Source organism: Saccoglossus kowalevskii, chromosome 1 (assembly GCF_978046115.1).
Source record: "Saccoglossus kowalevskii chromosome 1, keSacKowa6.1, whole genome shotgun sequence".
NCBI lineage: Eukaryota > Metazoa > Hemichordata > Enteropneusta > Harrimaniidae > Saccoglossus > Saccoglossus kowalevskii.
The window spans coordinates 31,462,310-31,480,175 of NC_140641.1; the positions used below are offsets into that span (position 1 = coordinate 31,462,310).

At 36.0% G+C, this 17,866-nt stretch overlaps 1 protein-coding gene across 1 annotated transcript; it reads right to left on the bottom strand.

Moving 5' to 3' along the window:
- Positions 1-532: 532 nt before the first annotated feature.
- Positions 533-14,570, bottom strand: LOC102800644 (organic cation transporter protein-like). The gene is made up of 10 exons (XM_078012447.2): positions 14,238-14,570; positions 9,096-9,326; positions 7,968-8,164; positions 6,965-7,140; positions 3,722-3,965; positions 3,350-3,484; positions 2,855-2,940; positions 2,003-2,123; positions 1,683-1,755; positions 533-772 (listed from the first exon to the last, which is right to left on the bottom strand). The coding sequence occupies exons 1-10, from the start codon at positions 14,568-14,570 to the stop codon at positions 533-535; spliced, it is 1,836 nt and encodes a 611-aa protein (XP_077868573.2).
- Positions 14,571-17,866: the final 3,296 nt, after the last annotated feature.

The window sequence follows — 17,866 nt, forward strand, 5'->3', positions numbered from 1 at the left end:
AATTAATTAATACATATCAATTGTTTGCTGGGTTCAATTAAGTACAGTTGGAACATATCAGTGACAACATAATTGAATACCAATTATTTGACGGGTTCAATTAACTACACTGGCAACATATCAGTCGCAAATTATACAATTTGTTTTGCTTTATTCTATAAAACGGGATTTCAAACAATCATATTTTAAAATGCTTTTCGGATTCTGTATTCGTTGCTATGGAGGTATTTCTAGTTTTGTTTTTTACAATGCAGTTTTTGACTCAAAAAGGGGTGTTTACAACAACCACACGATACCTTGCCTCCACTTTTGATCCAATCTGAACATGCTCCGAGGTGAAATCTTATACAAAAAATAACATGGTCGTTGCTTTTCAGACGGGGTGCTATGCTTCTTGCTATATTCGATTATCTTGAAATATGTAATCATTCATGCTTCACGTTTCTGTATATTTTCTGTATATTTGAATATTTTCAAAATATTGATATAAAATAAAAAAAAAGAATACAAATAAAAATGTCGTGTCCCATCGTCAGCACAGTGGCAACTCGTTGGTGCTTGTCTGTGTGCCTTTATCTGACTGAGTGGAAACGTCATTAAGGGAGTTAACAGATTCTCGATTATATTGTCGCCAATATTTTAGCTTCGCCACGTCTTCTACCGTTCGTGGCATCGGGACATTCTTCGTTTCAGGAAGAGTCAGTACCGCGGCGCTATTGATAAGAGAAAGTACACCAAATACAGCCATCGGTATTGCAATATTATAATATGCCTACGAGAAATAGAGAAGCAATTTACATTATAAAGGTTTTCCACTTACAACATTTTTTTAAATACCTTTCTGTTGAAGCCAGTAAATACAAAACAATTTTCAGGAATGGCGTTGACATGGGAGATACTGTACGGTTTATTCGTCACATATTGTTCTGGAAGCCAAGTTTCAAGGTGTAAATCTGGAGTTTGGAACCTACTCTAATGTACAGCTACGAGGAAGCATATCCCTCTACGAATCAAATGGGTACACGAGGATGTTTAATATTGTCTTTATTTGTCCTCTCTAAATATATTTACTGTCACCCAGATGTTAATTACATCGAATCAACAAAAGTATAAAAGCAGACTACAATTTGCCACTAAATGAGGTGAACGAAACTGTCCTATTTTATGGTGATTTTCTGTAATACTAATATTTTGGAGGTTGCATCCGTTGTTCTAACAGTACGTTAACCTTCGATAGCATTTATCAAATTGTTTATTTTTGTTCCAATTAGTACTAGTTTCTTTGTTCCCCAACAGATCGTTAACTACCGTTAGCATCCTAGCAGCCGTATTTTACTATAAGATAATGGTAAACATTGGCAGAGGTATTTACAAGAAAACTCACACACACTATGAGTCGGGCGGACGCTACACAGATTTGCATAATCATGTGTTCAAAATGTATATCTTCAGAGGAACTCGGGCTCACAAAATGGTCTAAAATCTTTTATGACTCTTTAAGTTGTAAATCGTATAATTTGTCGAACTGTTTTTGCATACTTATGTGTTTAACCAGGTGAGAACTATTCACTAACATCTCTAATAACATCGATACATGGCAATCAATTTTATATTATAGTCTCTATACTAATACGTATTGATTGACAATTTTCGCCGGATACTGAAATTATATTTGTACTCACCACATATACCGTTAGAGGCGCTATTACACCGCCTACACAGGCACAGAAAGCACATACACCAAGTCCTTTATTACTAGAACAAAAAGAGAAAATTTAAATCAGACATTTATCCTAAATATGAATGTATAAGAAGATGTAGTACATATTCCGACGATTTGAAAACACGTATAATTGTCACGGATAAAGACATAATACCAATCGCATTATCAATATTATTGACGAATTGTCACTAAACATATATTGTACACCAGTGTCAGTAATCACTTTCGTCCTTAATATAATGTGGTTGTTTTATATAATGTTATAATGAGTAAACTTACCGGAGCAGTGTTGGAAAAAGTTCTGCCACCCATACATAAATCGTGCCAAACGCACCAGTAATACCAAACTTCCCAAACAGTAAAATGATAACTCGAAGAACATCCAAACTAGCGCCCTCATCTAAGAAAAAAGAGAATTCCCAGCAACAAATAAGTTAATGTGACTGTTTAAATGTATACTTTTAAATACATTGTAGCAGCTAGACTAAATCTACGAAACAAACTGTTTAAATCGTGGCTGCTGACAGTGAAGTTGCAGTAATAACAGAATCGAAAGACATCCAAATTCATAGCTATTTACACATTACATCAGTTTCATAAATAATGTCGCCAGAGGACGCAACCGATAACCATTCATTGGCATTGGCAAGAGACTTGTTTTTAGGTCTCATGCCACTAATTAAATGCCCAGCAAGAACCAATGAAATTTTTTAAATATTATTTTTCTCAGGTGCTCCCTGTTTGAGGGCGTAACCACCTGGGTCAGAGGTGAGACCAACATGTGGTCTTTTGTTTACTACTTAGCGGCTGTGTACCTGTGGGTTTATTCTGTGTGTTAATGGATGTTCTAATCTTGGTGTTTTTCCAGTGATTTCTCTTGGTGCAATCCAAATACAGTAGGTGTGTCTTGTTTACCTGAGATTTGCAAGAGTTTGAGCTGGCCAACATGTTAGTTTTTTTCATATGGTTGATTACTGGCATGTTGATTTCCCATTTTTGAGCCATATTTTCAACTTTCTTCGTCATTTTCATATAGCAATCTCGTCATATGTTAACATTGTCGTCTATGGAAATTCAATTAGTGGTATGAGCCCTTTATGGTATACGTGCGGGGCATGCGCAATACAATACCTGTTTCTGTGGGTATAAATGCAAGACATGTGCAGGCAGTTCCACTTGTCAACATAAACAGAAACGTCGGCCAGCGACGCCCGAAACTTCAAGAAACAAAAAATCTAATTAATCCATATTGTCAGACTATATGTTCACAACGTGATAACGTGTAAACCAAGGACTATCATACAACTGATTTAGACAACGTGTATTCCCGTTTGTTTCGTTGTTTTAGAGTAGATTGCGAACGGAAACACTTTGAAACAATTTCAATAACAATAAATTCACATTAAACGAATACCGATATGTGTGATATAAAGGCAATACGTATTGTTTACGGTTATTCACACGCAGTATTAAATACAGATATTAAAAGAAGAATATTTTCGTCCACATTATATCTTTGAGCCAAAATGTTTCGTTTCTCTCGTTTTTAATGTGAAATTAAGCTGCATATACGTAGAAACAAATGATTAGCTAGGGTCTACACCGATCATCGGACCTGGTACTCACCGAACGATCACAATCATACTGAGAGCATATGCAGGAATTTCCACGCATCCGGTGAGAAAAAACAATGCATATACATTCACTCCAAAATTAGCAGTATTATAAGACAGTCCGTAGTAGACCAAACTACATATAAACCTATAACAAAATGAACCGTATATGTCATGTGTTTATGATGAAATGTCACTTTTTAATGGGGTGGCAATTTATCATAGCATATAATGCATGCAAGAATAAGTGTCATGGAATTAGGAAAATCATTATCAGCGTTAGATATATAATATAATAATATAAGCGAAAAAAATAGTAGGGCTCTGAGTATCTACGGACCTGTAACTACATCTTGTCTTGAATTGTCCATGTGGACACGCTTACCATGAAAGGCTCATTATCAGAGTGTGCAGCGCCATCGTCGGCGTTCTGAGTAAATCAAAGAACGTGAAAGTTGGGTCTTCTGATATTGTCTCCAGCTTTGAGTTACCGATGTCTGTTTCGCCATCTACGGCAGCTACCACCGCCTCCCGATCCCCTTCTGCGTCGTTGGCATTATCTCTTACAACATCTATGCTTTGACCATCATTCCGAGGTGTGGCACTGTGGTCTTCATTCGATTTCTCATCTATAATCAGAACAAGTAACCTGTAGAATGCTGTGTGGGTAATATTTTTATATTGATTTTTGTTGCATTTGCAGCAAATAGTTACCAAACAATGAGAAATCTATAGGATTGGATATACCTCTCAACTGGCTTCACATGCATAGTTCAAGACTGCCTAACCGGTGCTTATACCAGGATTTAGTTGCAGCACTGTGGTCTGTGGTTACAGCTTCATTTTCCGAGTAATCACAAGAAATTGACATTATAATAGAAAATAAAAGACTGGCACTCCCATACAATTAATAGCAAGTGAAATTCCTGGAATTGAAACATAGATTTTGAAGTCACTGGTGTAGGCATTGAATAACTTCAAGTTGGCATAAAGACGAGGTAGTTTATTTAATCAGTGCTGAACTAGAGGTTGAAATTATAATTAAGTTCGTTGTCATATAATTTGTTTATTTAAATTTCTCCCGAATTCAAATAGAATACACTGGTGAAAGGATGTTTTTGAGGTGTGGTTACATTGTGTATGGAGTGGTAGGGTTGGGTGTCATATAATTTTTTCATTTTCACTCTCATGAAATCACACAGAATTTCACTTAATTTATTTTCGATAAAAAGTTTTCAAGCATACGGTGTGAATCAAATTTTCACTGTGCTGTGTCAAGTCTCAATAGAGTATGAGGGAAATGGCATTTTCACTGGAATTTATTTTAGCGGAAAAATGTTCACAGTGAAAGGAAGTATTCCACATTATTACATATATACTGCGGTTTATTTTGAATCCATTTAACTTTTTTTGATTTGCTTAACAAAAACTGTCACTGCTCTTTGTACTAATTGCTGTGTTTTTCCGTCTCCAGCTACAATTGGATAAATCCAGTAAATATCTTATACAATGGTGACTTCAGACTTTAAATAAAATAATCTGATATCACATGGACTTGGGATGTGTTCAAAACTTAACTGTATAATTGCATGGGGCTCTGCCGCATTGCATAATCTGTTAGTTATTTGTCAACTTCAACCTCAAAATATTTAGCCTATAACATTTTTTGCATCAACAAATTTGTAGGCAATATAGGTAATAGTTATTATCAAGAACACATTTGTACGATTAACTTTTTAATCTATTGTTCTGAAATAAAATTTAAAAAAATATATGCATAAGCGCGTGTGTGAATTGTGAAAAACAGGGTGACCCCCCCCCCCCATTTGGCAAAATCAAAATCAGGGTAACCCCCCTACTGATCCACCCCCAGGCCGAAGTAACTGACCAATCCCTAACAACAGCATACGTCCTAGCAATAAAATAAAATGACTTCTAAGGACTGAATGTTTTTTTGCGAACTTTGTATACGGTGCCCGGTTTTAGTTATAAACCGACGTTAGCTTCACGTTCATGTCCTACCATGGCAACAGCTGAAAACATATTGCTAGTTTTTTTTAGTGGAGTGGATCGCCAACCGGCTTGTTTTCATTGGCAAAATCGTTCAGCAACATGTTTGGCATATTAGGTGTACATCACATGGACTACTACGATTGAGAGAACTTTATGTATGTTGAATGAGTTTTATAAATCCCGAAGGGCTCTTGGAAGATCCACCCGCAGTAAAATTAGCGATTGCCATGGAGGCGCAACATCAACATCAAAATCGCAGGTTTCTGCTGGCGACGTTACCCAGATCCAAATAAAGATCACCAACGCCAAATAAGCAACATTTTAACCGGTAATCAAGATTAATTCAATCCACGGCTAACAAGCAACATCACAAGTGAAGTTGTAGCGTGAAGCTCAGCGACTACTGCTGACAACGTAAGTCATGCTTGCGTGCCTTCACAATTGTATTCAAACGAATCACGTGGTGTGCCGTTCTCTTTCAAACCCGGGATTCGATCAATAGGGGAGTTTCAGTAAAAAAACACATTGCAAATCATGCAAATTCAACATTTTCAAACCAGTATACTAAAACAGAAATGCTCAGCGATGCAAAAGAAGGATAGATGTTACTTTTCATTATACACATCTCTGTTGATACAATCCCTCACATATTCTATTCCCAGTTATACCTGCGTAAATGGATTAGCCTCTTTTGATGTTGACAATCAGACTAAAATCACGTGACAGGCTGTTAACATTGGCTGTTGCATACACTTTCGCCGGTCTGGAAAATGTGTTTAGTTAGCTCTCATTCAAGTAACAATGCAGATTTCCCAGTGGGAGTGAAACTATTCGACTCTCCCATTAAAAAATAGGGGTGTTTTGAGCCAAAAAACGAATAACCCTGGAGTGCACACAACACACTGAATTTCGGAACAAATCTTGCATTATTTACAGCAGCAGAATACCACAGAAATATCAGACGAAACATGGAAACACTATATATATGTATTTCGGCCTGAACCCTCTCTATTGCAATTCCAGGAATTACCCCCCATATGTGCAACCATTTTCCACCTTGGTACCACCCAAGCCTGAAAACAAAATCTTAATACCACGCTGAAGCGTTTGGTAATCAACATTGTATACAGGCGATAGAATGACATTAAAGTGGGAGAGTCGTCACCTGCGCATGCGTCAGATGGCCATAGTGTGTCATCGTTTACAAACAAGCGTCTACCCATGAGCCTTTCCGTTTTAGCGTGTTTTTATCGTCGCTTGGGACTCAATTCCCTCGCGTGCGCTGGTGACGACTCTCCCGCTTCAACATTGATGAAAATTATTCTTTAATTTCCAGTTGATTCTAAGTACTTATTGGCCAACAACAACATGGCTTGTCTCTCATTAATTTCAATAAATAATCAGCGGCAAGGTTGTCTACTGTCAATCACAAGCCAGGTGTCTGTATGTGTTTTCGCAAGTGGGCGAGATAGGTCAGTCGACAGCCTGTAATATTCGCAACATAACAGCAAAATTCTGATATCTCCAAACATATGGTCAAACAGGGCCGGGCGGGATTGGGAAAATTATCGCTCGCTTATCGAGTTCCTCATAGCGTTAAAAGGCCGGGCAATACGATGTATATGATAAATGTCATATCGCTTACCTTGATTTGTTGGTTTAGTATACTCCATAGACAAGATGTTTTCGGGTAAAATTACACTGTTTAGTTTTGCTGCAGTATATAGAATTTTTTCTGCATCTTGAACTTTCCCATTTGACACGAGCCATCGCATAGACTCCGGTAGTACCCTGTTGTAATCAAGTATTCGAAACAAAACGTTAAAACAATATATATCCACCTTTGATTGCATGATACTTAAGAAATATCAAATTGAATCGAGTAATAGTTCTAAAAGGTAAATACATTTGTTAAGTCGCAGTTTATATATATATATATATATATATATATATATATATATATATATATATATATATATATATATATATATATATATATATATATATATATATATAATTAACTGTATTTGAATAATGCAAAGTGGTTTACTCGAAAAAAACAACAACATTAGCAGTAATTTCATAATACTAATACAATGTATTCATTCCACGATTCTACTATGTACAATAGTTCAATATTTGAAAATACAAAATATAATTTGTGGAGTGTATATACCTATTTAATTATGTAAATGACATACAAAAGTTCCATACATACAATGTATACTACTACGGCCTTTCAACTGACGCGTTATTCAGAATGCCTTTAGTCGTCAGAAACGTCACAACAATAATATCAATTATACAACTTCACATACGAACGAGCAGTGTAAATATGTTCCATAAACATCCCTTAATACATTCTGATTCAAATAAATACTGATCGATTGATCGATAAAACGACAAATAAAATAATATTGGACAATACATTAGTCAATAAAAACATTATTGATAGTAAAAGTTCTTGTTAAACGGTCGAATTTATGATAGACACGAGGGTTTAAGTGTTTAAAGTTATCTAAAACTACTACGAATTTAACCCAGAATGTGTCACTATTTAATGTGTACAATTAACGATTCATCTCATACCAAATAATATCTGAATAAATATTACTTGCCAGTAATAATAAAACGTCAGCAACGCAGGAGCTGAGATGACCAATTGAAACGCCCTCCAGTGTTGAAATACATAAGCAATTATGGCCAGCAGCATCATTCCGACAGCCCAGCACATACAGTCTAGAAAACCAGCATAGGTGCGTTTATGTGGCGGGAACATTTCCGTTACAATGACAAACTGAATATTCAAAACGCCCTAGACAAAAAGAATGGGATTAAAATTAATTGTGGTTGATGGATGGCGAAATACATCTATTTGTTATGCTTAATTATGCAATATAGACGAGAACATGAAACGTTTAGAGCACGTTCATATGGCATTTAGTGTAGATCGTTGTTTCAGGGCCAAAATGTATTATTTTTTTGATAGCTAAACTACAATGATGTAATTCTGCATGTTCCACATTTTGACACGTTTCCCACTTTTCGGATATTTGCATTTTATTTGCATGTTTCGCAATTTTAATAAACATTTTTTGTGTCATTATTGTCAATTTGTAACGGCCCTTGCCAAAATGTGGACACTGGAAACATAGCATATAAATCGACGTTGTACAGGGCTCATGCCAATTATTAAAACTCTATAGACGATAACGTTAGCGTTTGGGTGAATTTCTCCAAAGAAAACGTGTTATAAAGTTCAAAATATTGTTTTAATTTGTTGAAACCTCGTGATTGTAATAAAGAACCAAACTAATTGGCATTGGCAATACAAATACAGTTCCCTCGCCGCAAACGTTTTTCAACGACAACAACGACGCACCCAACAAATATGTACATGTTGAGCGAACAGAAATATAAATTATACGAGATATTGTCCAAACATTGTGTTTTCTATATAGTAGTACACCTTTGTTTGACGTCACTTTAAAATTCAAAATTCACAAGAGAGGTCAGTTTACAGAAAATGGAGATTCCAACACATGCACTTTGTTTTTCAAATATATAATTGGCATGATTCTATAACTTCAAACAGAATACTGAATCATTCTTACACTTCATCTTGTCGAAACATAAATGTTAAACATTTCCTTTTTGATGACCTGCAGATACTCCGGTCTCACTAAAACATCAAAGTGTAGCGCTTGCTTGTTTGTGTGGCTCTGGTTACAACTGAAAATACGTACCTCTTCCAGCAATCCAACAACGAAACGAAGACAACAGAAAACGGAATAATATTGCGAGAATGCGGTTAGTGATCCAAAGATAGCCTGCAACCACAGAGAAGTAATAAACACAGTCTTTCTGCCATGCCGGTCGGAGAGATGACCGGCCACGAACGAACTAATCATGACGCCTGTCATGAATATGACCTGCGATAATTGTGCTAAAAAAGCGTCTTCACACACTAAATCCCACTGCAAGAAAACCGAAAAAAGAGAAGATGTATAAGATGATTTTGTTATAGATAAGTTATTTTTTTAATTAGTGTTTTTTTAACGTAAAGTAACCGGGATCAAGAAGTAATTATTTTTGTGAGCCCGCCGGGTCCATTTAATCGGGACAATCTAAAAATAAATTCGAATATGCTCTAAACACGTCAAAACTTTATTTGAATAAAAAAAGATATTTATGTGAGGGCGCAATTCTGTGTTATAAGCATTAGTCTCCGCGCATGCGCACTTCATTTGTTTTTCCGCCATATTTGCTTACCAAAAGATTTTACAAACTTTATTGCAAGATTCTATCCGTTGTAATCTGATTGTCATCTTTGCCATCCAGCCGTATTATTGTTGAATTTGTATCTGGTAAGATTTGATTCTTTTGTATATTAAGTTTATTTGCCATTTTGTTAGTGTTTTTGAAGATGTTTTAACTTTTGTATACATTTTTGTATTTCGTGTATTGAGCAGACGACTGTATTTATGATCACAAATATCTTTGTTCGATAATATGTGCGTTACTGCTTACAAAATTGAGTCGATTGCTCATGAAGTGATACCCTGTCATAATGATTCTGTGTGTGATATTTTTGTGACATTTTGGAAATTCTAAAGAGGTATTTTCACTTATTTCATTGTATGCACTGTTTATCTGTAAAAGTCGTATTTATCTGCACTTAAGTTTGCAATTCATTAAGATTCTTACACTACTGCTTTATTACTAAACAGATGTTAAGATCTGATATGTTCTGATATTTTGAATCTAGAAATTGTGAATTGAGCACAGAAATTGTCTTTGTTGCGTCCTGTCGGGGTGAGTGATATACATTTATAGTACATAAGCCTGTAAAATAGTGTTCAAATTGCTTGATGTATTATATAATACAACAAATCTTTGCAAATGTTTCTTCGTACTGTAGTGTATATAAACACCTTGTTTATACATTATTTCAGTATTGTATCTCTCTGATATGACTTTATATTGTTTTGTATATTTTGACAATAATAATGTGCAGTTTGGGTTCCTTGAGTGTATTTAACTGTTAACTCAAAATGTTTCAGTTATTAATAGAAATGTATTTTGTATCCCACGCATGGTGTCATCATTTTAGGGCCAACTGATATTATTTATTTTTAACAGTGTTTTCTATACTTCTGTATGCAGGTTTCTGTAGTATATCTTTGTTATATACACACAGAATTAGGAAATAAAAAGGACCGGATATGTGATTGGGCTCTATACCGTTGTCTATGTGTCATATATTCCAAGCGTTACATTTATTAACAAAAATTCACAATACTGACGTACATACTCAAACAGTTAACAAATGTGAATACTAATTCACTTGAAATGTGACAAAACTTCATTATATTTGTTTGGCTGAGAGAGTAAAAGTTCACAAAATGAACAAACACAAATGCGTATTCTAAAGAGCATGGCCAAGAAGATTACTACTGTCTTCAACTTTCACGCAGACTATGCGAGATCATCGCGGGAAGGGAAATAATTCATGGCGCATATATATATATATATATATATATATATATATATATATATATATATATATATATATATATATATATATATATATATATATATATATATATTTAAAATATGCCTCCCCATATAAATATATATATATATATATTCAAATTGAAAATAGTTATCAAAATACACCTTTGATTTAAGTGAAAACTTTGATTTTGATTTCACAGTTGGCTCTTCGACTTTTACGCATGACTGTTTGGTTATATCCTAATATGGGAATACATGATACTGATATCCTTGCGTCAGCTGGGTAAGGTCAAGCACGGGTATTGATGGTTCCCTTAATAAGACAATAAATCTAGGTTTATTTGTAATATTGGCTTCCCCATAAACTATGTGACGCCCAAACCCGGTATGTTTTTTGGTAGCAAGGATCGAGTTGTCACTTACTAATTAATTAATATAAACTTCAATCTGCTGCTTCATTATCATCTCTCATTGTGCCGTTTGGGGGGATTTTCACCACCATCTAGTATGTGCATTTGATTACAGTGTAGTGTAGGAAACACTGCACCCTACACCCTTACAACACTCTTTTGTCCCGTGGTGTCAGCTACTGTCTCAATATAATTCAAAGTACTAGGCAAGGTCAACATAACCCCCTCCCATCATCAACAAATCCTTTTCTAATTTCTCTCTTGACACTGACCACTCAGAAGTCAGGACCACACCTGCATTGCGTCTTTAGTGCTTAAAATAAAAATTACACCCTCTCAACAACAACACAATAGCTCTTCCAGGCCAGCTGCTTCAAAGTTTGCAGAGTGAAATTTTGGTCAGTATTACGATAGCTTGCCTTCCAATGATGCAAAAGGTCACCAGCTGCAACCTGTTTCTGATTGGATACCCGGGTGGCGTTACATATGGTCAAACAACGGCAGAATTTATGTACGAAAGGACGATGGTGATCCAGTCGTCCATATCCGAAGCCAGAAAGATCTGGTTTATGTATAGGTAAATGTACGGGTTCGTGTAGTTTTACAATTCTAAACTTCACTGTTGTGGGTAGAATGTTGTAAACCTAACGGTGCCGATCAGTTTAATTCAAAGCATGCTTGTTATCCCAAATCATGTTCTGTCCTTCATATATATATATCAGATCTCGTTTCAAACATTTTGACGAGTTGTTTTGCTATTGAGTATTTTGTGACATCCATTTCAATTCATTGTTCTCTCCGGGACTTGGTTAAATTCGTATTGAAGTTTCTCGTTATATAAAATGTCATTAGTTAGAGTAATTCATTTTTTCTTCGCCCTGTGAGTAAACAGGGTGTATTCAATGAAATCAAACACTTAGGTATAAGAAAATCTAATCTGGTTATACATTCGGCAAACATAATTTCTCGTCCTTTTGCCCACATTGTCGATTGTTCACTTAGTCAAGGTATTTTTCCCGATCCACTTAAAATTGCAAATGTCACCCCAATTTACAAAAAAAGGGATGCGTGCAACGTGAGCAATTATTGTCAAATCTCTATATTGCCAATTTTTAGTAAAATGGTTGAGGCACTTGTGAACAAGCAAATTAGGTATTATCCAGACAGTATTCAAGGTTTTCGTAAGAAATATAGCACGAGTGTTTTCCCTGGCTGACCTGGTTACAGATATTACTGAAAGACTGGACAATGGTTCTAGTTACTATTGGCATGTTTATTGACCTCATAAAGACTTTTGATAAATTAAATCATGATATATTATTATGTAAATTAAGCCATTACGGTATCTTTGGTTCATAAACTATTTATCAAATCGCCAACAATTTATCAATATTAACAGCGTTTCTTCCCCATACAATAACATTCGATGTGGTGTCCCACAAGGATCGATTTAGGCCCAGTCTTATTTTTAATTTATATTAACGACATAGCCAATTCTTCTACTGCATTTGACTTTCGTCTCTTTGCAGACATACAAATTTGTTTAAATACTTTAAGACTAATTGTATTAATCTTCCCTTAATTAACATTGAACTTCAGTGAGTCTGTGAATGGGGCAGTGCCAACAAACTACCATTAACATGGACAAAACAAACTATATACTCATTACCACACCCGAAAAATCACTGCGTATTTAGGGCAGGCTCTGCATAGATGGTTGACAAACAGAGAGCGTACGTTCGTCTACTTAATTGGGAGTATACATTGATCGTCATATGAACTGGGAGTCGCACATCGAAAACGTTAAAAATCATATTGCCCCGGAAGTAGGTCTTATTTCGCAATTACGTCATTATGTCCCTCAGTATATCCTTCTTATATTGTACAATTTATTATTGTTACCACTGTTTAGCTATTGTATAGAAGTCTGAGAACAATCACACTTTATTTAATTGAATCCCATCCTTTTACTGCAGATAAGAGTTGTTCGCCTTATCACTTTCTCTTACTACCATGCCCATTCTGTCCCTTTATTTAAACAACTTGGAATTCTGAATGTTTATAAATTATGCATTCTACACACTTGCATTTTCGTATTTGATTTAATCAACGGCAATTTTGCACACAATATTAATAACTATCTTGACCAAATTCCCCACACCTACCCAACCCGATACTCAGTCAATTATCATTTTAACATCTCACAAATTAACCTCTCGTTATCCAGACAGAGTTTCAAACAAAAAGTTGTAAACTATGAATACAGGGGTTATGAGGTGTTATGCAGGTCAAGCAAATTTATTCATTACGGGATCACAGACTCGATTAGTCCAGCAGGACTACTTCTGCGACCCTCACCAAATTATAATTTATAATTATATTTTTCCGTTTACTATTTTATTGTCATTTGAATTGTCTGTACTCATTTGAATTATTTTGTGAAATAAAAAATATATAGACGGAATTTGTGAAACATATCACAAGTGTGACGTTACACGTAAGTGATAACGTATCTACGAATATGATAATTTACCACCGTATGGCACTTGTTCGTGGGACTGGTTGATCCGAGTGGTGCAATTAGCTACTGTTATTCACCAACCAAACGAGTGATATCTGCTGATAATATTTTTACCAATAATCCTAACAAAAAACTTATGTTTCTGGTCAGCGTCTGCACTGCAAAATTGTGCTGGTCGATCAGCACAGAATTAGTGAAACATGCAGTACCGCCTCACCGACTCATTTTTGAAAGAAAACGTCAGTGGACGTGCATTTGCTGTTACAGTTACAGATTATAAATAATCGGCAGAAATATTACCCTTGTATCGGTAACTTCTATTGAAATAATCTTTCAGACATTCAGGTAATTGTTTTTATTCATTATGAAAGCGTCACCGCCGTACGAGGTTGGTTTATTTCATATACATCATGATCATGTGATAGCAGGAGATATCTTACCTCTGTGACGATCGACTCTTCAAATTGTTTTTCATAATGCCAACCATCCGTGCATTCCGTTGTGGAGTTATCAACCGATGAGTTGACGTACATGGAACACGAGTCATACACCGGATCTCCATTCTCATCTATGTCGATAATTGGAATAGACTCGTTCAAAGAAGAGCCGTCTGGGATGGTACAGTGGTACGTGTCGGGAACCGCAGTGAGGAATACCGTGGCCATCATGTGCCACACACTAAACAAATTACCCGGGAGGGCGACCAAACAGAACATGATACTGTGATACACATCGAAGTCGCCGAAAAGTACGAGAACGTCGTCAACCTCCATCTCAGCTTTGGACAAGTTAGCTTCTCTCTGGCCTTGAACGTGAAAGAAGGGAGCACACAGTTACACATTACTCTGGTTGTATGCTGACCCTCGTTGAAAAGTTAATCAATGATGAAATATATGCCCGTGTTTACACTCATTTCCACTGCGATATGTATACACAATATTCACACCATTTCCAACCACTGTGATGATTAATCACAACTATGACATAAGTGGTACTAAGTTCAATTCCCACAATTAGCTACAACCCAGAGTGTCAGGCATAAAGCACATGGACATATATGAACCCAGGATAGGGTTATATTACGTGTTGACTAAAGATTGCTATCGAAGTGGATTTATACCATTATTCAGAGGGGTACTAGCTTCATTACCGGGTGTTGCTATATGGAAACTGTAGGACACTAGTGCAGCGGGTGTGACAAGTTTGTCGAGTTTGAACAGACAGACAAGAAAGTTATATTGACGTTTATCTTAACCGTTGATTTAACCAATCAAATAAGGATTTAGGTTAGCACTGGTCGCGCGTTTTGCGATTTTCAATTCAGTAAATATACCAGCGTCAACTAAAAACTAAAAAAAAAAATAGTAAGTTTAGGCCATAAACCTTAATGTTATGCATAGTCAATGCAGCAATCTAGTGAAGACGGATAGACAACAATAGTACTGTGTACTTAGACGGACGCCATGTTTGATTAACAACCTTGCATAATGGGTAATTTGTAATACATGAACTTTGACCTAGTATGTAATAACACTACGGGCGTGTATATACCAACATCTTACTTTCTTAACAGTTCACGTGTACAATATGATCTCCCTTTCTCTAAAGTACAATTATATCTGTGACCGAAAATAAATGGGGGTTTGTATGTCTGGTGTAAATGCTGTACTTGGTTGCAATGGAGTAGGCTCAGTTATTGGTTTAGAAACTAGCGTTACATTATCTGTGATGACATCATTTCTAAATATCGGGTATAAAACAGGCTGTGAAGTAGACGACAAGCGTCCGCTTTGCGTCATTTCGCCTCGAGAGGGCCAGTCAATTACGGGCAGATATTTCATCATTGATTAACTTTTCAACGAGGGACAGTATACAACCAGAGTAATTTGTAACTGTGTGCTCTCTTCTTTCATGTCCAAGGCCTGAGAGAAGCTAAGCTGAGATAGAGGTTGACGACGTTTTCGTACTTTTCGGCGACTTCGATGTGTATCATCTTCTGTTTAGTCGCCATCCCGGGTAAGTTTTTCAGTGTATTGCACATGATGGCCACAGTATTCATCACTGCGGTTCCCGACACGTACTACTGTACCATCCCAGAGTCGCTCGTCACAGAGGTAAGATATCTCCTGCTATCACATGATCATGATGTATACACTTCATAGAAGCCTATGCTAATTTGAAATATCACCATGATATGGTGCGGTAAACGTCACTGTATTCACGTTAAACATCATCATTCTATGTGTGTTCGAACACATAAACCACGCTTGTACGGCGTTAACGATTTCATAATGAATAACAACAATTACCTGAATGTCTGAAAAAAAAATATTTCAATAAAAGTTACCGATAGAAGGGTAATATTTCTGCCGATTATTTATAATCAGCAACTGTAGCGGAAAATGGACGTCCACTGACGTTTTCTTTTAAAAATGAGTCGGTAAGGCGGTGCTTCATGTTTCACTAATTCTGTGCTGATCGACCAGCACAATTTTGCAGTGCGGACACTGACAAGAAACATAACTTCTTTGTTAGGCTTTTTAGTAAAAATATTATCAGCAGATATCACTCGTTCGGTTGGTGAATAACAATAGCTTATGGCGCCACTTTGATCAACTAGTCCCACGAACAAATGCCATAGGGTGGTATATTATCATATTCATAGATACGTTATCACTTGTGATATGTTTCACAAATTCCGTATATTTTTTTATTGCAGCAAATAATTCAAATGCGTACAGACAATTAAAATGACAATAAAATAGTGAACGGAAAATGAAAAAATGAAAAAATTAAAAGCGAAAACTCTTAAATTATAATTTGGTGAGAATCACAGTAGTAGTCCTGTTGGATTAATCGAGTCTGTCTGTATTTCATTAGTTTACATATCATAACGCATTACAAAAACTTGTGAGTAATTAATTAGCATGAAAAGGACGAGAAATTATGTTTGCCGAATGTATAACCAGTTTAGGGTGAATATTATCATGCTCAAAGGATTTGTTTATACCTAAGTGTTTGATTTCATTGAATGCACCCTGTTGGCAAAAAAACGTGCTTAAGGCCTTTGATTGTGCAAAATACAGGAAAATGATGGGTGATTTCTCACTCATTAACACCAGTGTCAATGAAGTAATATTTGTGACCCGCGTGGGAGTGAAATTCATACGTGTTTAAACGGGTCTGGTACTGTGTCGAAGGGGGGATACTCTGTGTTGTGTCAATGTTTACGTCGCCAACAATAATACACTCTGTGCCCTTGATCGACAGCAGGTGAATTTCTTCAAACTGTCAAGGAATTCAATAAAAGTGGTATTTGGTTTAGGGTAAATTACTCCTGCAATTAGTTTGTTTGCTATTAATGAGTGTCTCAAAAAAGATTGTTTCACAGTGCATAACATTAATTATTTTAAATCGTGGTAAAAGGCAGAGAACATATAGTGCCACGCCTCCTCCCTGAAATGATGGGATGTTATATAACGATTTGAATACGAATTTAACTAAGTCTCGGAGATAGCAATGAATTGAAAAGGATGGCACAAAATACTCAATAGCGAAACAAACTCGTCAAAATGTTTGGAAAGAGATCTGATATTTAGGTGAAGGGAAGAACATGATTTGGGATAACAAGCATGCTTTGAATTAAACTGATCAATAGAATATGGTTTGCAATCGGATTTGATCGGCGACAGTTCTTGGTGAGAGTTCATCAACAGTATGTGGCTAACATTGAACAAAACATGGGGTCATTTAAACTATACAATGCAGGTTTTTTGGACTGGATCACAATCGCCCTTTCTCACATAAATGCTGCTGTTGTTTGACCATATGTAACCCCACCTTATTACCTTGCGTTGCTGATTTACTTCATAAAATAATTGTCTGTTGTTCAACCACAATTAATTTTAATCCCATTCTTTTTTTTTCTAGGGCGTTTTGAATATTCAGTTCGTCATTGTAACGGAAATGTTCACGCCACATAAATGACTTACGCTGGTCTTCTGGACTGTATGTGCTGGACTGTCGGGGTAATGCTGCTGGCCATAATTGCTTATGTATTTCAACACTG